The 23,089-nt window shown below is 42.2% G+C and overlaps 1 protein-coding gene across 1 annotated transcript; it reads right to left on the bottom strand.

Annotated features, from left to right (window-relative positions):
* Positions 1-4,631: 4,631 nt before the first annotated feature.
* On the bottom strand, positions 4,632-18,501 carry LOC118211520 (tyrosine-protein kinase HCK-like). Its single transcript, XM_035388790.1, has 13 exons — positions 18,351-18,501; positions 13,494-13,623; positions 12,978-13,005; positions 11,858-11,954; positions 10,845-10,940; positions 9,883-9,986; positions 9,602-9,751; positions 9,002-9,154; positions 8,706-8,888; positions 8,255-8,331; positions 6,856-7,009; positions 6,312-6,443; positions 4,632-6,119 (listed from the first exon to the last, which is right to left on the bottom strand). The coding sequence occupies exons 2-13, from the start codon at positions 13,620-13,622 to the stop codon at positions 5,917-5,919; spliced, it is 1,506 nt and encodes a 501-aa protein (XP_035244681.1). The 5' UTR covers position 13,623; positions 18,351-18,501; the 3' UTR covers positions 4,632-5,916.
* Positions 18,502-23,089: the final 4,588 nt, after the last annotated feature.

Below are 23,089 nucleotides of genomic sequence, written 5' to 3'. Positions count from 1 at the left end.
TTGTGTGTGTGTGTGTGTGTGCGTGTGCTTTTGAGTTTTTAAACCAAATTATAAAAAGTGATTGCTGCATTTTATGTATCTGATGCACCACAATATCCAGCATTTAACAAAAAAAAGAATGCAAGGGCAATAGACATGTGCCACTGCATTGACAGCAGTGAGGCTCGGTTTAGCTATAGGGACCGATGGAGGCACCGGGCTCATGCTGGTTAAAGCTAAGATCAGCATTCTTATGGCCACAGTGATGGCAGAGCAGTGCTTCATGATCCCAGTAATGGGCGGTACCACCGCACTGCTAGTCACAGACATGCTTGAACAACGACCAAGTGAGTCCCTGTGATGGTGTACAATGGCTCTGTGAATTTAAAGATTCAGGAAGCCTTACTTTCCCATCACCCCAGATTTACCAGTGGCACATCATAAGTTAACTAAGCCAAGAAAAAAAAACTTAATTGAAACAAAAGTGCTACCCACCCCTTGATGTTTATAATGTAGATTTTGTTTGACAAGTAGAAGTAAATCTATATTTTAGGCTATTTTTGTATTTAAAAAACTAAGCCGATAACACAGACATGCATGAGTAGAGACCAAGGGGAAAAATAAATATATAAAAAATTATATATTGAATTTGAGAATAATTTTGCAGTGTAAAAAAAATGCCAAAACAAAATATTTTCTCCTTTTAAAAATATTGTGTAGATAGTTTAATTAAAATAGATTTTATCATTTCCCATCTCTGCAGGGGAACAGTTGTAAGGACCAAGCAGAGATGATGTATCTATTTTTTGTTAAGTCAGCTACCCTAAGGCGAAGCCTGCAGTCTGAAGCCACAGATGCACACGTCATAGACTGAAGGAACATCCCAAGCTTCACACAAAACAAAATATGGCATATATTGGCCCGGAACTCTCTTCCTGGGTCAGTGCATGCCATGAGACACACATGCCATTATGCGTCCTTTATTATATTTCTAACAAGACTACAATTTTAGGGCAGTTTCCCTTTAAGGTGAAGGCTGACCCCCCTGGTGAGGTGGCCCATTCTGACAGAAACCCACTCAGTATCATCAGTTGATCTGACCTACCATGGCCCAGGCTGCTGTGACCAAGTTTGAGCTTATTTCGGTCAGGCCAAGACAGTGACCAAAGGTCTGTTTAGACTATGTATTAGTAAGTAGCAGTGTGTGTGTGTGGGTGTTGTGGTAACATTAGACACAAAACTGATTGGGCAGATTGTATCCAATCACACAAACCCCAGTCCATCAGTGTATATGTTATTTTCCTGCTGCTGCCCCATCCCCCCATTTTAAGGGCTTATTTATGCTGGTAGATTATCATAAATAGCTTTACTACTAAATGAAACTAAGATTAGGGTGCCCTGTGAAATAACTTATTACTTTTAATGGTACAATAAAGGTGTGGATTATTTAAACCTAGACACCACAGGAGGCTGAGACTGAACTGTGAGGTGACTTAGGGTTTTCACCTCTTCCACACCCTCTCCCCAGAGTGAAGGAGCAGTTTTTACTTTCAGATGATGAAGGCACAAGGAACAGCGAGTCAAAACATACAAAAAGTATAATTTCACAACATCTCAGAATAATACTGAAACCTGCTTTTCTGAATCACCAGTCCTGTCGTGATTGCAGCGGGAAAACCTGGAACACGGGGTTGAAAGGAGCGCAGTTTGTGATGTATTTGGTCTACTCTGTGTACAGTTGTTGGCTACAGCCAAGCTGGCGTAGAGTTGAAAGGCCTTTCATATGCGGCTTTGCCATGCCGTCCATGGGCACCTGATTGGCCAGCGAGGGGTCGCTGGAGAGCGATGAAAGGCGGACCGCTAACCGACTGAACTTTCCCGTACCCTGGGCAATCACCAATGCAATCACCAATTGCGTATCACCGTATGGAGCCACTGGCCACAGCTGGCACTGGCACGGTGGGGCTCATCCGTGTACCAGAGTGCAGTGACTGAACTGAACCATTCGCCTGCTCGCTTGTGTGCACAGGGCTCTGGAGTGAAACCCGGTTATAAGACCTGGGACAGGGAGCACAGAAGTCTGCTCTTTGACATTCAAAGCACATGAAACCTGGCAGGGATCACGGTTCATTCTCTCGTCGTATGATTTATGAATTGCATATCTGTTTGTTTTAAACAGGACCTTGAAACGACACATCACCTCATTTATTTTATTAATGAAAACCTGGGGGGAAACAAGTAGAGAGATTAGTAGCATAGTGGCTATGTTACATAGCCCCACAAAAATTAGATTATTTATAGCGTTACTGTACAAAGATGTATTAATTTGACATGGCTGCTTCTACCTTGTGTTTGCTAAGACAGGAAAGTTTATTAAAACATTAACAAGAATAGACCTGTCTGACCTAGGTAATGAAACTCATATGTCATTGTTGTGACTGCGTTTTTTCTACTGAGAAGGAAAACATTTTAAAGAAAATAACAGGTTTTTTTTTTTTTTAAAGAAAAAATATAAAGGAAATTATTTTTAAAAGAAGACTGGAAATGAATAGTTATAAAAGAAATTAAGAAAAAAAATATTTGAAAGGAATGGAAAATGCTTTAAAGAAAGGAAGGATATTAGGCCATCATTGGCTTTCTTGTTCTCCTCCCTGGGTCTCATTCAGCACTTTGAGCTCTAGCTCAGTCCATTTTCTGTGAAACATGGAGTCCTGCTTCTAAGTGCGGAGTATTCTGCACTATTGTGTTGGTACCAGCAGGACATACTGTGTTGCACTTGGTCTGTTTGAGTTTCAGAACTTGTGAACCTCAGTGGCATTTTCTGTCATTTTGTTTCAGTTTCATTTGTCTTTGTGAATTTTTATTATTTATTTTTTTTTTTTTAGCCAGGACAATTTTCTTTATCTTGCTTCCTGGAGAAAAACGCTGCATTTCTTTGCGTTTCCTGCAGTGTTTAAAAAAAAAAAAAGTTTTTCAAGCTCTTATTTTCCCAAATGAAAGCACTTGTTGGTTTTGCTTTGAGACGGAAATTATGAAAAGCCTTACCTGTTAGTGGGGTCTTGCAAGGAACAAAGGACTTGTTCTGGGGGGCATTCACTCACATCTCCATTTAATGTTTGACCTGTGGGAAAGGTTCCCCTGTTCTAGGCTCAGTTCTCATTGCAGGGCCTGTATGCATAAAGCATCTGTGAGCAGCAGGGTTCCAGGATGAGTTTAAGCTAAAAGGCTTCACTGGTCCTGGATCAGCACTCCTACTCAGAGGTGTTTTATAACTACTGGCCAAGACCTGTTTTGACGTGGCTGCTTTGTGGTTATCCTGTGTGACTGGCACTTATTTTTTCTCTCTGTCTCTCTCAAACACACAGGTACGCACACGCACACGCATGCACGCACACAAGGTTGAAGGGACTCTGAATATGTTCTTTAACCTGTACACGTATGACACAGGTATGATATTGATGGGAGCCATGCTGCAAAAACTCGGGCCGATGCCCATGCTTCCTCCCCCATGCCACTCACTGAATCTAAAACAGTTGTGTGGTTGATGTGTGTCAGCGGGGCATTGGTGTACATTTTCTAAAAGTATCAGATGTTCACTGTGCGTCCCAACTATACGCTCAGACATATTGGTTTTAAGTTTTAAGTTTTTAAAGTTCTCGCAAAAGACAACAGCTCTCTCCCTTTGCTTTGCAATTGCACCTGTCTCATACTGATGTGAGAGCGAGACTTCCATCACTGTCTCAAACAAACAATACAATGTGACTGCTTAATATAAATGCTAGATTTGGATCTCAGTGCCTCTTTAATGGACTAATTTAGAAATGAATGAAGGAAATGCCATAGTGACGAAAAGGAGGAGCAACCATTTGGAAGGCCTGAGGGCATTTCATTTTTTTTACAGGACAGACACATTTTGACCCACAACAGAAACCTGCATGCTGTCATGCCAGGAGAAGGTTTTTGTGTTCCGTTGGTTTGTTTCGTTGCATATTGTGAGTCTTGCATTCCAGATTCTTGTTTTATGTTTAGTTGTTTTGTTCTCTCAAGTATTGTCAAATTGTGGCCACTCTTGTGAGGGAAAAATGAATAAAAATAGCTTATTTTAATTCATGCTACAGTTGAATACTGTACAGATTTGAAGTTTGTTGTTACTGTACAGATACAGATTTGGAGTTTTTATATCAGTGAAAACTACTATAATACCTCTGGGACATTGTCTGCTTTCCTGCAACATGCCAGCTGAGCTTCTGCAATGTAAGGGGATTTATATATTGATCAAAACAGACATATTTCTCACATTGTATAGTACATTGTACATTTGATATGTAATGTGTTTAAATGATTAAAATGAAAGCTACCGTTAAGAGTTTTTGTTGCTGCCTTTATAAAAGCTCATTCCTAAAACTCCAGCCCAAAACTCCTCATCTAGGAAAACACCAATAACCAGGTAATTACAACACACAAACCTGCTATAAAACTCTAAATCGGAAGCATTGTTAGTTAATTGAAACTGGCCTTCTCTCTGATTTTTCCAAGGATGATAACTCATCCAGTTATGTTTAAAAAACTAAAACAGCATCCTGTCTCTGATGGATAGTGGTATGACAATTGCGATATACTGTACATTCAGATGTGAAACACCAATGACAAAATAATTTTAAAAAACGTTTAATTTGATTTTAGTACAACATTGATGACCAAAGGCTGCAGACTCACATGCAAACTTGAATTTGGCACTTTAAAATGACGTACAGTCTCTACACTGTCACGTGGCTCTAATTTTAAGGATAAGTGCAGTTTTTAAAGAAGTAATTTTTTATAAATAAAACGCAAGGTGCATTGGCTTATTTATGGCTTATGACAGATAGAGACAGACCCTCAAGTTACAAACTAGTCACAGTATCTAGAGGAGGTAATCAAAAAGACAGTAGCAGTGAATTTTGTGTCATTTTTACATTTTAAATTCTGATGAATACTGGCTGTTTTCCATGTGGCAGCACAGCTAAGGCGACACTTAGAATGAATTAAATAAAAACAAATGCCAAGAAAGTATTGCAGACTTCATCTCAACTGCCCAATTACAGACAGGATGTAAAAGACAAATAGAAAAATTAAATAGAAAATGTCAAAATAAAAGTAAACTATCTAATGTCTAACAAGGCACTGTTCGTTAGCTAAAGCTTTGCTAAATGTGTTGGTGGTACAGCAGTGTACCCAGCAAATAAATTAACCTTTACCATTAAAAACCTTTTTCCATCATGATAAATACTATTTACTAAGTGAATAATGAGGTTGATCCCATCAGATAAATAGCAATCGAAACCCCTCACACCTCCTTTCTGTCAGATGAATGGATTCATTTATATTTTAAAGGAGAGAGGTGGAAATGAAAGCCATTTTCCTTCATATGCAAATTGCAAACTGTACATTCACAACAGCACCCTCCTCTGTAAGACCGTGTACCCTACAGCTGAATCCAAAGATGCACCCACTGTAAACAGCATCCACCCAGAGTAAAAAGACTGCATGTAATGTCCATCATATCATGACATGACAGGGCTAGAAGATTAGTTTGCACAGCTGTGAGGCCTCATATTAAATGAAGGAGATAGTCATTTTATAAAACATATACCTGAGTTATTAGAGTGTGAAAGACAGTGTGCCTCTGCAGCAGACAGACAGACAGACAGGGGGCAAGGAGATGGAACTACAGGTGCTTCACCTGAGAGGAAGTATCAGTGCATCAGAGAGAGAACAAGGCTGTGTCAAGGTAAGCTCACCTTTCAACACCAGGAACTACAGTATGTGTGTGTGTGTGTGAGAGAGAGAGAGAGAGTGTGTGTGTGTTATCAGGGCTGCTGTTGGAACTGGCTCTCAGTAGCAGTGTGTGTGTGTGAGAGAGAGAGAGTGTATGTGAGTGTGTGTGTGTGTGTGTTATCAGGGCTGCTGTTGGTACTGGCTCTCAGTGGCAGTGTAGAAGTCCTCCAGCACACTCTGCAGGTACTCGAAAGTGGGCCGGTCCTCAGGCCTGTTCTTCCAGCAGGTCAGCATGATGTCATACAGCTCTGCTGGACAGCTGTCTGGCCGTTGCATGCGGTAGCCCTTCTCCAGGCTGCGGATCACCTCCGGGTTCGTCATACCTGAGGGGAGCAAGAAAGACATACACATGTACACACACATATGCACACGTATGCAAACCGCACCCACAGGTGCACACAGACATGCAGACTCAATGAGGGCTGCAGGTGAAGGGAAAAAGCAGGATGGCGCCTAGCGATGTGCATGCAGTTACTGAGGTAACCAAGAACACCACGGCGACCCCAGTCGCTGACCTGGATACGGAGTGCGGCCGTAGGTGATGATCTCCATCAGTAGGATGCCGAAGGACCAGACGTCAGACTTGATGGTGAAGGAGCCGTAGTTTATGGCCTCGGGAGCAGTCCACTTGATGGGGAACTTGGCACCTATTGGAGGGGGAGAGGGGCGGGTCAGTAGCCAGGCCTGATCCAAGTGGACTCATTAGGGCCGAGGGTGGCAGAGGTTAATCTACCTCAAACACCTTTAGCCAGGATCTTAATTCAGTTTTCAGAACCCTCTCAGTGAGGCGGGATCCCCTTATCCAGAGTGACAAGCTTACTTTTTGTATGAATTCAGCGCATTTATACCGCTGTACATGTCACAGAAGTAATTCAGTTTAAGTACATTCCTCAGGGGAATAACAGCAGAAGTGCCCTCCCTCCTGGGAATCAAACCTGCAACCTCTACGTTACAACCCCAGTTCCCAACCAACTGGACCACACTGCCACTTGCAATCAGACGTTCCACACAGAGGGTAATGAGGTGCACCTTCTGTAGCGGCCTGGCTCTTGCACTCACCTTCCCTGGCGGTGTACTCGTTGTCCTCGATGACACGGGCCAGGCCAAAGTCAGCGATCTTGCACACCAGAGCCTTGTTGACCAGGATGTTGGCGGTGCGCAGATCCCTGTGGATGTAGTTCTTGCGCTCGATGAAGGCCATGCCCTCTGCAATCTGACACACAGAGCCAAAGCGCTGATTTCAGATCAGTTTCCCCCGTCCGTATCCTAACCTCATCCATTATGAGCTAAAAGGGCAAGACTAATCCTAGATCAGTACTTCAATGAGCCAGCCACAGAAAGATGGGCTCCCCCTACTGAGTCTGGTTTCTCCAAATGTTTCTGTCTGTATGCCATTCAGGGAGTTTTCCCTTGCCACTGTAGTCTCTGGCTTTGCTTCTGTGGGGGTTCAGGCCAGGGTGTGCCATGAAGCATGTTTGCTGATCTAGAATCAGCGCTCTCCTGTCCATATCCTAACCTAAACTAGTATGAGCTGAAAGGCCAAGTTCATCTCAGATCAGGAAACTTATAATAATGGGTTGTTCACATTTCCTCTGCCCAACTGTCCCTATGTTCTCATTTGCTCCTCTGCTCTAGTGAAGCGTTCAGATGGAGGAATAATGCATGTGACTCATTTTGCAGCTGAATAAAAAGTGACAACACTAGTGTGTTTCCCTTTTGAAGCTCACACACACTCATGCAGATAAATATAAACACTCTCACACACTCGCCGCTCCCCCGAGCAATGTGTGATGACAGAAAAGGCTCATTTGAATATTGAGCTTCGGTTACTAAAGGAACAAAGCTGCACGTTGTTAAAAACACAAGCTCGAGTGTGCACATGCAGGAGAGCTCTGATAATTTACACAGCCATTTTACCACAGGCCACAGCTCCAGCCCCCTGCCTCACACGCGACTGATAGCATCTCTGAGCATGCTCAGTGCTTCTGTTTCTGTGAGCATAGTTAGTGCGGTTTTATGTGTGTTACAGTCCGCTGACGTGTGTGGGGCAGAAGCACAAATGCATACTCATATTCACATTTCAAACAGATGAAAACCAGCTGAACACTGTGTCCACAACCCAGATATCTGCAAATTTCTCTATCAACAATAATTAACTGCGTCATAAACTCACAAATCATAAACTGTCTGTAAAGAACGTTTTAATTATTTACACATTCCCCTCAGTAAAACTGCAACAAAACTATGTTTTTTTTTAAAAGTCATTAACTGCATGAATAACTAGTAAGGTTAAAACAACACTGAGGATTGCTGTGACTAAAGTGGGCTGAAATCACAAAAGCAAATAAGTCTGATGACAGTTGGATTTAAGTCTGATGACAGTTGAGATTAAGTATAATGACAGTTGAGATTCTCCTGTGATACTAAGTTGATTCATGTGGTGAATTCTGAAACTCACCTGTGCGGAAAAGTCTATAAGTTTTGGCAGTTGGAGACGGTTTCCTTCATCGGTCTTCAGGAAGTCCAGTAAACTCCCTGCAGACCCACACAACACACACCATCAGCAGGAAATACACACACACACACACACATACACGCGCGCACACACACACACACACTGCCAGCTTCAGATGCAGGGAAATGCAAATGCACACAAACACAGACCAATAAAAACACACCTTCTTTACACAGCATTGCATTGAATTAAAATTACACAATGAGAAAATTATTTAAATTGAATTACGCCAAATTTTATATGACATATCATTCTCATACACGTAGAAATGTAAGTACTTTCAAGTGAGAGCAGAGGGAGGTAGAGAATACTGAAAGGAGTGTGAGAGAGGAAAAGTAATAGAGAGAAGAGAGAAGCTGAAGCAATGAGGCAAGCAAGTTTGCTCTATGCTTGCCTTTCTCCATGAACTCCGTGATGATGTAAATGGGCTCCTCTTTGGTTACCACGGCGTTGAGGCGCACCAGCTTGTCGTGCTGGAGGCTCTTCATCAGGTTGGCTTCCTCCAGAAAGGCCTCCACCGACATGGTGCCCGGCTTCATCGTCTTCACCGCCACCTTGGTGTGCTTGTTGTACGTGGCTGACAGGGGGAGAGCTATGTTACCCACATATCACTGCAGGAGGCCAGGGCTAGCTCTCAGCCTAGCCTCGCTCAGCCAATGGGATGGAAAGGTTGAGTGACGCGTGGCTCACCCATCCAGACCTCGCCGAACTGGCCCGCCCCCAGTTTCTTATCCAGCTTCAGGGACTCCCTGGGGATCTCCCAGGCATCCTTCTCCCAGGGCTTCTGTGGCTTTGGACTCAAACACGGTGCCTTCAGGCACTGACACAGACCATCACTCTGCTCTGTACACACATTGTATACACCAAAGTATGTGCACCACACACACACACACACACACACACACACACACACACATACATCACACACACACACACACACACACACGCAAACACACACAGAAATAGGTTACTGTCAGAAGCGCTGTAGGAAGAGTAGTTCAGGGCACTTGCACATGCTAACAGGGGACACTCCCTCTTATAGTGCTAGCTAACAGGGGACACTCCCTCTTATAGTGATAGCTAACAGAGGACACTCCCTCTTATAGTGCTAGCTAACAGAGGACACTCCCTCTTATAGTGCTAGCTAACAGAGGACACTCACTCTTGTAGTGCCTGCTAACAGAGGACACTCACTCTTGTAGTGCTAGTTAACAGAGGACACTCACTCTTGTAGAGCTAGCTAACAGGGGACACTCACTCTTGTAGTCATAGCTAACAGAGGAAACTCACTCTTATAGTGGCTGATCAGCTCCAGCAGAGTGCTGAAGGTGATACGGGGGGAGATGTAGAAACCTCCGTTGTCCAGAGTGCGGATCTTGTAATGCTTGACAGTATCAGTGCTGCAGCCGTCACTGTCTCTCACCGAAAGGGAGTAACTGCCTGCGGGGACATCACAGAAGAGTCAACAACTGTGCGGAACAGAAGCATAGAGTAGCAGCAGCAGTGTGGAGCAGCAGCAGTGTAAAGTAGCCATAGTGTGGAGCAGCATCAGTGTGGAGCAGCAGTCAGACCTTTGCTGGTCTCGCTGTCGCGGATCATGTAGGCTCCCACTCGATTCCCTGGTGCCAGAAGCTGCCGCTCTGCATCTTTACGGCTCACGCCTTTGAAGAACCACCTGAAAAACAGAGCAGTATAATGTCATATGTACCAACATGCTAATGGGATGTACCGCCATGCCAACGACATACATACTGCCATATTAATGACATATTAATACGGCCTGTTAATGACATATATAGCGCAGTGTTAATAAATTATGCATACCACTATGTTGACGGCTTGCATACTGCTGTGCACATTTCCATTGTTTTATTTATGAAGCAGGTTTGACAGCTGGTTGAGAAGGTACCTGGTCTGACTGAATAACTTAATGAGCTTGTTCTTGCTGTCACATTCTCGTACAATACAGACAAATAGCCAGGGTAGTAGCTAGTCAGCTTTGTTTAAAAGCAAGATCTTAAGAACATTGTTTCACATAATAACCACAATCTGCTTGAATATTCATGTAAATGTCCATACATGAAGATTGTCCATTGTCTCTCATTCGAACAGATGCATTGTGTTAGGTCATCTACCATTTTTGTCTATACATGCAAGTGAATTATTGATTTGTACATACAGGTGAGTTTTGTGCACATAGGTGAATGATTCATCTGCGCAAGCTGATTTGGTTTTATTATCATACACTGTGTATGAATGATTAACCCCCAATGATTTCCCCATCTATGCTCATACACACCCAGAAGTATGCACATGCATAGACACACACACACACAAATACATACTCTATCACACATATATAGACACACAGTGTCTGCCAGTCACATGCACACACACTCTGTCGCAGTCATATATGCACAGAAGCACTCTTTTACACATGCACACACGCACACACACACACACACACAGTTTCTCAGTCACGCGCATACACATACATACACACATGCACGAGTACACAAACACACATACTCACTCTTCTGTTTCCAGGCTATCTTTTGCAACATAGTTACTGGGAATGAATCCTTCCTGGCCTGTGCTAATGGACATGGCCTTCCACCACTCTCCTGACCTGCAGGGAGGAAGGGAGGGAGGGAGAGAACGATGGAAGAAGGAAAGGGGGAGAGAGAAAGAGGGAGGGAGAGAATGACAGACAGACAGAGCAATATGGGGGAGAGAAAGAGGGTGGGAAGGGAATGAAAGCAAAAAGGGGAGAGATGGGAGGAAAAAACAGAAAGATGGAAGAGTACAAAGAGAGGGAGGGGATGATGAAAGGCAGAAGGAGAGGAAAACAGGATGGGAGAAAGGATAGAGGGGGATGTGGAATTAGAAAGAGCAAGCTTTGGAAGTCCCATCTTACTACAGAGCGCTCAGAGAAAATATCAGTTACAAATCCACACAACAAAAAGATTACATACAAATCTAGACCGTGACCCCCTATTCCCCATAAAGCAAAACCAGTACATGTGAAGCACTCAAAATCTATGTTTATATTTCTCTTGGACATGGGTTCCCATCCCTGTTCCGGGGGAACCCCTGTGTATGTGGTTTTCTTCTTTTGAAATAGAAAGACCTGTTGGGACTTGTTGGTAATGAGAAATTAATGTCAAACAAGGGATGGTTTACTCTCTAAATATTCTACCTGATATCAGAAACAGATATAGAATTAATATTCCAATTAACTTATGGACGTTTAATCAGTCAAATCAGTTCTCAGACAATGAGTGATTTTCTGTGGCAAATGGCTTTTTGAAAGATGTCACATTTGTAACATTATGTATTGGTTAAATAGTGGATCTACAGTTGAAATCAGTGAACATCTAAATGCTGTAAACCGGCCATTGAAGCCAAACCATTAAGGGATTGGCTGAAATGAAAACCAGCATACACAGGGGCTCTCCAGTACCTGGTTGGGGAACCCCAGCTCGAGGAAGCAGTGCTGCCATTAACGTTCTCTGACACTAGGGGGCGGCGCAGGCTCTGACTCACTCCTGTAATATCTTCAGGCGATCGCCCTTCTTGAAGCCCAGGTCTCCTTCGTGTAAGCCCTCATAATCAAACAGCGCGATGGCTACGCTTTCCGGACCTGCAGCAGAGAGCCGGGTGAGAGGGACACCGCTCACAGGACCATCTCAGACACGTGTGCTTTTGCGCTACCCCGCTGACCGACTAAACCGCTAAAACACTTACATAGCATCCTTGCATAACACTGGCTCTCAGCCACATACACAAATAGACCTGTTCGCCAGGATGGGGGGCTCCTCATTCTGAGGTCCCAACTCACACAGCTGTATCCCGCAGAGCCCATGCTGATTCTCTCGTGTGTCTATGCCTGCAAAGGGAGGTGATTCGAGCCCAGCGTAGCTCTAAAATGGCTGAGGCTAACCAAAGGGCTGCTGGGTATTTCCTCAGAGTGCCACTCCCCAGTCAGGCTGAGAGCACTTCCTCTCTACAGAACAGAATTATGCTTCCAGTTCTGTAGTCAGGGCCTCTGCCGATTTTAAAATAACCTTTCAGTGACCGACTCATTTACACCTGGAACATCAGGTGAGATTCTGTAAAATACTTCTGTAAATACTGGCTTTAATTAAGCTAATAACTAACAGACAATCGAAGGAGTGTGGAGATGTTAGCAGAAATTATAGTGGAGGTTGTGGGGTGGGTGTTTGGGTTGAATTCGTAGGGGGATGAGTGCCATATAGGATGGCTCTATTAGCACTGCTCTGGGTCAGTCCAGGAGAGGAGCGGACGCGTGGTTGGACTAGCCATTGCACTCACATCACTACAGAGAAACATGACAGCAATGTAGTGAAAACGCTATGGTGCAGGTTAACTGTGTGGAGATCTGGAGAGATCCTACCCCTGTCCCCCTGTGCCCCCGTCCCTCCCCCCCCCCCTCCCCCCCTCCCTCCCTCCCCCCCTCCCCCCCCGGAAAATAACACAGCTGACACCAGAGCACTGGGCAGGCAGGAAGCCGATGGGAGTACATCAGGACTGAGATGTGGGAGTGGTCCTCAGACTGATGCAAAGTCAAGAACAGCACTGTGAGAATAACAGACAGTGACTGTGGGAAGGGGAGGAATTATACACACACTGTACACACACTCACCAGCAGCTGCAGGAAGACTGGGTTTGGTCTGAAGAGGGAGAGATAGAACGAGAAAAAGGAAATGGGTTAAAACGGTTTCATTTCCACAGGCTTTTCTAACTAAAAGACTTCATTACATACGACAGCAATGGATTAAGTCTTGACAACTGGCCCACACATCAATAGGAGTGTTCAGTACTTATTGAGGTTTGGACTGATCTCACCGAATTAGCACTATAACTACTCCTCAGTGATGCAATGCGCCCATTTTTCACAACTGCCCCACACTTCTGACACAGTGACCCTGCACCACACATAGAAACACACACTCGCACACACAAAAACACACATGCACACAAACACGCACACACACAAACATTCACACTGCATTCTTCCTGTAAGGGGTGTAGTCCACTGTTTGCTTCATTTCATTTTTAAAACATTTTGGGAGATGTTTAGAAAAAATGAAACGCTCATTACTTTCTTGGTGACCATCATAGCTTCTCGTCGCCCCCCCACCCTTTGGCCGTAACTTACTGCAGTATTCTTGGATGTGGATGTGGGGTCCTGAACATAGTGCCCAGGTGGGGTTTTGCTGGAGGAGTTCTGGTCGTCCAGAGCCTTGTTTGTAGAGTCCTCATCAGGCTTGGACTTGGCACAGCCCATCCTGGGATCAGACAGAGTCATGTTCTCAAGCAGCTGAACAACACGGCAAGAAACCAGCATCGTACACAAAGCCACAGTGCACACATTACAGTAGATGGGCAGTCTGAGAGGTTTTGATTGCAGACCAGGGGCAAATTACTGCGCTAAAGTAATGAATGAGCTCACTCAGGCAATCTACAGATGACACACAGTTGGAATGCTTGAAATTGCAGCACAATATCACTTCAGACAGGATTGGGGAAACACAGTTTAATGTTCACTGTTTAGTTCATTTTTGTGGAAATTTTAGAACCTCCCTAACCTTAGCAGCCCTACCATAATTGTATTTTACTGGCACTGCATTCGGATTAGCCAAGGAAGCAGCTAGAATTCCCCCAGCAGTTACCGTAGTACAGTATTTTGCTGTAAGCTGAGGGTTTCCCCAATGCTAAGTCAGTGGCGATCATTTTTAAAAGCGATATATTTTTAAAAGTATAAATTGTATCTCTTAAAAAAGAGGAAGCAACTTAATAAGTGTGCAGAAGTTTGATTGCCATGTTTGGTACATTATGCTTAAAAACTGAATGTAAGTAAATAATACATTCAATGAATAAAAAATTAATTCATATATTGTTAATTAAAGATGAATATATATTGTTTTTACAATAAAAGTGAGTTTTACAATAAAAGACATTTCATGATGACCCTTTAAAAAAATAGCAGGGGGCCGATTTGAATCCTGGGTCAAACACTGTGGGTGTCACCCACAGGCAGTTTAACGCATTACCTCCTCCCCCAACCCTTCTCCATTTCTGACGGTCTGTGCCTGTCTTTTGCCAAGAAACGTCACTTTTGGTAAGTGTTAAAAAGTTTAAGCAGTGGAAAAAAGTTTTAAATAGACACTTCCTCTCAACTACCTTGTTTCCCCTTTTCAATGCAGTCTAAATAGAACTGAACTGGACCCACATGTGAACTGGACACTGAATATAAGGACATTTGCTTCATAGCAAGGAGAAGGGGAGCTTAGAGGACTTGGTAAAAAGGAGCCTGCAGGTTTGAATCCTGTGCATGCAAGAAGGTGCATGCAATGAGAGATCCATGAGAATATACAGCCAATCAGACCAATGGTTTCAGTCACTCTAAAATACAAATGATTTCCCGTTTCTATCGTTCCCACGCAGGCCTGCCGTAGTTGTCTTAGGCCCGTAGTAGTACTCGTACCCTATTACAGTTCTCTACAGATGAAAAGTGCAATATGGGAAGAGTGCAGTTATGTTATGTATGTCTGTATGTGAATATGTAGAGTATGTAAGATTAAAGTAAATATATGAGTGACCACCACTTTTAGGTGGACAAAATTTTACTCTATCTAGGATTGATTAAATGACGTGGTCGTGGCTAAGTTTGATTCTTTAAAAGTTTAAAAAACAACAGCCAAGTGTCCAAGATTATGGCACAGACACCAGCCGCCAAACATAACAGACCTAAAACAGAACAAGGCGGATCCCCATTGTTAGCAGATTTGGGCAAAGTTTTGAATGAACCAAAAGCCCTTTGGTAGGTTTGGAGCCCTGACATACTGAAAATATGGCAAGTGCCTGAAACCTATCAGTGCTGCTATAAGCCTCTTCTACATTTTAAGTCTCTGATGCTAACAGTTTCCTCTAGGCCCCAGTCTGTTCTGGTTTCAGTGTTGAGGTTCCGCTACTTTTTTTCTGGCTCAACAAACTAGTTGCGATGCTGTTACAAAACAGGGATGTCTAAAATCCAAAAACTAAAATTTCAGATTTAACCACCCAGTCAGTAACAATCCCGATATTATTATTAACATTGCAGTAATTCCTAACATCGTCTTGTTTTTCTATGAGGTCATCAGACAGAATTTAATACATGTCAGTAATAAAACCTAAAGGGCCCACTGTTTGTTCAAACAGAAAGCCCTCTGAGGAAGGCTGGCCTGGCTCATTTACATAAGCCACATATGACACCATTCGATGGGTTCTAAATCAATCATGTGCCCAATAATAAAGCAGACAGTGCTAAAGAATTACTTGTTACTAAGTTTTACTTTTTGTGGTGTCTGCAAAAGCAAGTCACTTGACATGCAGAACACACTTGCTGACTAAAGTACAAAATGGCAGTACCTGTACTATAGATTGTGGTGATTTATGAGATGCCTGTAGCATTAACGTTAGCAGCATAATGTTAGCTAGCTAACAGCCAAGGCTGCTGTAGGCCATGGCCAATAAAAGAACAGTACGGACCTGCAGAGTTTTTTGAGGTCATCATTAAAAAGAGATCATCACAGGAAAGAACAATGGTCCAATTTGTTTGGTTATTGGGAATATGCTGCATTGCACAATGCCAAAGCTTACTAACTAGTGTTCCAGTCTCAAATTCAATGATCTAACTTGTATATTTCATGTTGAAACATTCAGCGATCAGCAAATGCAGTGATTAAACTGAGCCTGTTATTTTCATAAAAGAGTACTGTCATTTCTGAATTTTTAATTCTTGCATCCAGCAAACTGTTATGTACTGATCGTTACACACACTCTGCCTGGACCTGGCTTCACCCAGGCTGTGGAAAATGTAAAGGAGGTTCGGCCATGAAGTATAAAATGAGAGACATGCCTGATTCAATCATGTGATTATACGTAAATATCATCAAGTGATGGAAGCAAGATAGTTGCTTCTGATCCAATCACGTGTGCAATTCTTAACAGTGCAAGAGGATCGAGACCATCTTTGCTGCGGCCTGGATCTTGAGAGATCTGACAAAGACACGCACACACAAATTATTTAGGAAGCAAATTGCAAGTTACTTTTAGGCAAAAGTGATTGATGTTTTTATGTACAGGTTATTATGTAACTATTTTCATTTCTCAGCAATGCTGTCACAAGTGCTCATTTTATTTACAAATTTATGGTTGAGAAATCATTTCTTGCAACATTTGCCACTTATTAAAAAGATGTTTTGTGGTTCATTAAAATGTAGGCCTATATTTTGTTCTCTGGTAAGCTATTCCTCAAAACGTTTTGTATAAAAAGTATAAGAACACGGAGCCTAAATCATAACATGAATGACTGCAGGTTTGTTTTTGCACCGTACTATGGCGTGGTACATTCACCCAGGTCGTTGTCATCGAGGCAGCAGGTAACGTGCTCTCATTGTGTTTTAGGTGTCACTGCTAAAATCAGTGCGCATCATACTAAATATTTTATTTCTGGTCCAGATTAATATAGCCAATGCTTACTCTGGCAGACGGGTTGCACAATATACTAGGCTTCACCATAAGATCAAAAAGAAAAGGCTACTTAGAAATTACACTTTTTATGAGAATATACCCCCCTCCCCCCCCCAAATAAAATTGGGCTAGAACGGGGCCGCATCACATTGTCACATCACTTTTTTTTCATCTCACATAAAAATTTGTTATTACCAAGCAGTGAAAGTTCACAACCCACCTCAGTGATATGAGAGTGATTAAAATGGGGTTCAATCCCACAACATTCCAGTGTTTGATCCACCAACCCACACCAACACCTATCAGCATTTTTCAAAGTTTTGGGACAGGCTGACACCCTGAAGGTAGACTGCAGTTAAACCTACATCAGCTGACGTCCAAAAAGAGCGCCAGTTTGAATCGGACATTTAGGCCCAAAACAGACAGCCAATCTTGAAAGAGTTATGTGGTTTAGAAGGGGTTAAATCTGCCACCTTTAATGACATGTTGTTGACAGTTAATTTTTCTGCTCTTTTTTCAACCAACTCACACGGGCACTAGAGGACTACACAACCGCACAACGACTGGCTTCCTCCAGCTGAAACCCAAATACCAGAAGTGATCACGTGTCTGACACCATACTTTCGGTCATTTTTCAGCAACTTCTCATGCATTTAACATAGAAGACAGAGCCATAGTCTTTGGACTTGGGGATCACGGTCTTTGAAAAAGGGATCAGAACAGAGAGAGTGAATGAAAACACAGTCAAACTGGAAATCTTTTTTAAAAAAGCATTCCAATAACTCCACCTATTGTACATACAGGACATCCAGTTTATAATTTATTTATCAAAGTCTAAACCGACTCACAAGGAACCAGATAAAACATTTTTTTAAATTGGCTGCCCTCATGATTTAGGCTACTGGGGCCAGATACCATGGACACTCACAGTATGATGCCTAAGTAGGCTAGGTAAAGCTTTTCCCAGCGATTCAATACTTCCTTTCTTGTGTAAGTGAACACTTTTGCCAATAATTGAGTGAGAAAGATCTGTTATGTGTTTTGCGAGGTTATGAATGTTTAAGCATTACCGGAATAACGGCACGTAGTGTGACAGTGCGTTCAGTTATCCAAGCTCACCTGAGCGGTTGATTCAGTGTCCATACTGTTAAGTTTAGTTTAAAAGACCATAACATTTTATTTGTACGATATACATGTTTCATCAATTGCGGAAGCTATTTTGCATGGAAACAAACGCAAGAATCGAGATTATCGGCTATTTGACTACAAAAAGCAATAAATTATAAATAACATACACTGACTTAAATAGTTGAATTCGGAGAGGACAATCACTGAAAACAGTGAAAACAATCACTTGCACAGCACAGTTTCATTTAAAACGAGACAGATCATCTTTCGTTTTTCAGCATCAGTATAGTGTAGTCTCTAAAAGTTCACAGACGCTCGTGTGATAGTCTACACTGTAACATGAATGATTCCGCAGGACAACATTTAGACCAACCTTTTATCGCGGTGATAAATCCAGTTATTTTCTTCAGAGGAATATTCCAGTGAAAGTCTTGCTGGAAACCGCTTTATTCATTTGAAGTGCGGCCCTCCATTCCGCAGCAGTATTAGCGGCACTGAGAGAGACTATGAACACAAGGAAGTTAACTTTCTCGCTTTTGCACGTTTGACCATGAACTGGGCAGTCCCAGTACGCACAGTGATACTTCCGGATAATAAACTGTTCACAGAAGAATATGTACACGTACTGTAGCTAAGAATGTCAATTTGAACTTTTTATGTAGATTATTTGTTTGATTAGCCGACACTTGTGTCTAGGTTAACTTCCAAAGCTGTAACTTTAACGAAGTTCCACAAAAATTACAGCTAAACATTATATATGAAAAAGTTAGGTACATTTCCAAGCACACTGTAGGCCAACAGTAACTACTGACTCAGCACCCAAACTTAAAACTCTCCCATAGTGGTCTTGTTCCTAAGTTAAATGACTGTTACGGATACAGTTGCAGTATGTCTCAGCATTTTTCCTAAAAATATTTCTCCCCACCAAGGAAGTAAATTATCAGTATACCAAATTTCCAGTTTAATTCAGTTTTATTTGTATAGCACTTTTGACAGAGACACTGGCAGACACAGACACACTCTCTCATTTACATTTTAGGCATTTAGTAGTCTTTACATGTACATTTCACTCATTTATGAACTATAATATATAGTTCATAAACGCTGGATATTTACTCAAGCAATTTAGGTTACGTAACTTGCTCAAAGATACAGCAGTGCTCCACCTGGGAATCAAACCTATGACCATATTGTTCCAAGCCCAGTTCCCTAACTGCTGTGGTGCACTACCATGCAGTTAAAATCTCATCTTTTTCATGCTATGTCTCTCTTTTGCTCTGAATACGGATACAAATGCAATCAAGCAGCTTTGTTTCAGACGTCATGTTCTTTTCTGTGTTGAGTATGAGTGCAACAGCTTATACTGCTGGAAACTTTACTCTTACTGAAATGTTTCCTTCCTCTAACAAAAAAAGGAACAAGGCTACTGTAATTTTAATCTTGTCATTTCTTTCCGTTCAAGGGTGGGGGCGGGGTGGTGGGGGGCGGTTGCAGATAATTATTTTCTGATTACATAAATAGATTACTGGAAATCATTACTTTAACAGAGAAGAGAGAAAATAAGTTTTAACACTGCAATGGGGGGTGGGTGTGGGGTGGTGGCTTGAGGTCGGGGTTGAGGACAAACTTAAGCATAAAGGGTCAGAGAGACCAGTGTGAGTAATTCACAAATTGACAGGCAGGGGGCATCAAAGATGATATACTGAACAACAGACTAACAGATTGTGTTCGATTAACACTACTGATCAGGACTAACTCAGTTCTAACTTAGTTTTATCTATGATAGAACTATATGTATGATTATATAACTATTATATAAAGATGTACTATACATATAATCAAGTAGGGCAATTACTTTTTAAAAATAGCAAATCGATAGTGGGTAGGATAAGCAAGATTAGTTAAACTAGAGGTTTGGGGGCAGGGAGGTTCGAGAGAGGGGTGTTAGAGAGAGGTTATATCTTTTGATAGATGTAAAAACATAGTTTGCTCAATATGCTCCACAGGACACAGCACCCTTCTGTGGCACAAAACCCATAAATATCTATGCATTTTAACTTGATAAATACTGAAAAGCCTAGAATTGTAAAATACTATTGTTGCCATTACTGTTGTGTACTTTACCATACTCAACTGTATTTTTCCCACACTACACCATACGGAACTGCAGTGTACACCACAAGTGTACTGGCAGACACTCAAGGATAAACCATCTATAGCTGGGGTTCCATGGAAATAAATCAGAGTCTCTGTAGACAGTGTTCTCTGCGGTCCACTAAATTTGCGGCAATTTGACAATGAATGAATCCACATTCATTTTATCTGCAGTCTTGTTACTGTAGCCCAACCACAAAAACATGTGAGTACAATATGTGTAGCTGTGGGGCCTCTAGTGGTCCAGCCCGTAGAGCGCTAACTACATGCTCAATGCGAGCCGCGACGTCGGCGGTCCGAATCCGACCGCCGACCTTTGTTGCACGTCTCTCCCTTTCTCTCCTCCTAATCCTTCTTGTCTCTCTACACTGTCCTATCAAATAAAGGAAAAAAAACCCCAAAAAACATTTTTTAAAAATAAAAAAATATGTGTAGCTGTGTAGTAAGTGAACACAGCCATACAGAATGAGTAGAATATGAGTAGCTGTGTAGTACATGAACACAGACTTACAGAATGAGTAGTATATGTAGCTGTGCAGTAAGAAAACACAGACCGACAGAAGCTGTAGAAGTGCAGCAAGTTGTACTCACAGCAAGGGCTGGGCGATGTCTATCAAAGTAATATCACGATACTTAATGTGAAAAGTTGTGATATATAAAATACCCACATCACCCATGTGAAAAAGTCATTAGTTTCTCAATCAAACAATTAACCTAATTTAATTGATAACTAGATTTATCTGATTAAACACAGCCAGGCTTGCTTGGAGCCAGCCCCGTTGAATCTAAACCCCACTCATATTGAACCTTACCATCAAGAATGAAGTAGTCACCACAAAGTTTATGCAAGCACATTATGCCACAATCAAAGGAAATTCCAGAAAAGGAGAGAAAAAAAGTTGTTGAAATATATGTCTGGAAAGGGTTACAAAGCCATTTATAAGGTTGTGGGACTCCACTGATCCACAGTGAGACCCATTATCTTCAAACGGTGAACACTTGGAACAGTGGAAACTCTTCCCAGGAATGGCCAGGCTGCCAAATTGTCTCCAAGGGTACAGCGATAACTCATCCAGGAAGTCACAAAAGATCCCAGCAGAACATCCAAAGAAGTGCAAGCCTCTCTAGCCTCAGCTCAGTGTCCATGACGCCACAATAAGAAAGAGAATATTATGTTTTGTTGAAAGATTTGAAACCATTCAGTGTGATACATATGCAATAATAGAGGAATCAGGTACTTTTCATGACACTGTAAGCCAACAACGTTGTAAATAAAAATTCACATGCAACACTACAACACTGTTACCATCATTCGTTCATTTTTATAAATATTCTGTTTTATAAATTTTGTTTTTATATTTTTATTGATGGAACCATGTTATGATATAACATTATAATATTTAGTTTATAGCTTATTACGCCTATGCAGGACTGTGCCCTTTCAAGGTGCAGTGCTTGCAAGTGGAAGCAAACTTAGCGAAGCAGACGTCGTCTTCTAAATTATGTTATCCTGCTCCCATCATGATAACTGTCAATCACTGTGAATGTGTGAATATGTATATTTCGTCCTGGTGCTGCTAAAACAAAACAAAACCTTGCTCCCAAAGCAAGCGAGCAAGTGAGTGAGAGAGAGAGACATAAAGAGAGAGAGAGAGAGAGTGAGAAAGAGAGAGAATGCCCCCTTTGCCATTGCAAGGTCCAAGTCCACTACAGTGTTTAATGGATGGACCTAATTAAACTGCTACCAGTCCATTTACAAATCGGCTACACGGCACAAGGTGAATGTGTGTGTGTGTGTGTGCTATAGAGAAAACTGAAGTGTTATAGATATATTTAGAACACTAAACAGTTTCGCAACAGGCTTGCAACATAGTCTCGGCAATTAAACACCCATAATCACTTGCATGCACCTATGCTGTGAGAGACCTAGAGAGCAGATGTGTGGTTGTCATTCTCACTCTCCAGAATCATCACTGCTGTAGACATATCTACACACCCAGACCTGCGTGTTGCTTCCTATGCTAAAGTTCCAAAAGCCCAGCTGGGCTCCTGTAGACGTGGATCAAACTGGGCCCTTGGAGCCCGATTAAAGCTGGAACAGCATCTTGTGTTTCCAGACATGGGACCCCGTGGACCTGGGGATTCCTGTGGTCTCAGGCCTGGATGCACCCCCAGATTGTAGAGCTGCAGAGTGTTCCCTGATTTGGTGGCCTCATGGGTGCATTGTGTGTAAACATGCGGGTGCCTGATCACCCGGATATCACCGCTGTTGTACCCTGTTCACCGCAGACCTTAGACTAGGATTTCCAGGGCTGCAGGAAGGCTCATCTTTTTATTGCACTGTTTTAGTGCGTGGATGGGCCACACACTTCATTTAATAAAGAACAGTGAAGGCTCTACAATTACAAGGAGACTATTGGGATCATTTGTGAGCAGGTTACATCACTATAGTTATCAATTTACCATATATATGCAATACTCTCGTTTCAGTATCAATGTTGAGGGAGAAAAATACATTTCTCACTCTGAGCTCAATCAATAAGCTAACACATTTTCTTTGACCAGTCCCTCATTAAAACCCAGTCTGACATATGTTGAATATGAAAGCTTGTTTAAAAAACATGTCAAAACGGCTGTATGTACCCTTATTGCTGCAGTGAATCAAGCAAGTGTGATGTTAAACTAGAATAGTAGGAATGTAAACAGAAAGTGCATTATATACAGAAAGCTATCTTTGCCATGCATGTCTCCTATATTATGAGTCACTCTGGATAAGAGCATCTGCTAAATAAATGTAATGAAAGGTAATGTATCTTATGACACAGCTCCTCAGATGACACAGAACCCCTGCCTTAGATGATCTTTAGTGTCCTATGGATGAGTGATGGCTGATTTAAATCCATTTCAGTGTTTGGTTGTACTAGCAGTGAGTGACTTGCTACAGCCAATTAATTAAAT

This window comes from Anguilla anguilla, chromosome 13, assembly GCF_013347855.1.
Source record: "Anguilla anguilla isolate fAngAng1 chromosome 13, fAngAng1.pri, whole genome shotgun sequence".
NCBI classification, from domain to species: domain Eukaryota; kingdom Metazoa; phylum Chordata; class Actinopteri; order Anguilliformes; family Anguillidae; genus Anguilla; species Anguilla anguilla.
This window is presented reverse-complemented; position numbering and strand designations above follow the sequence as displayed.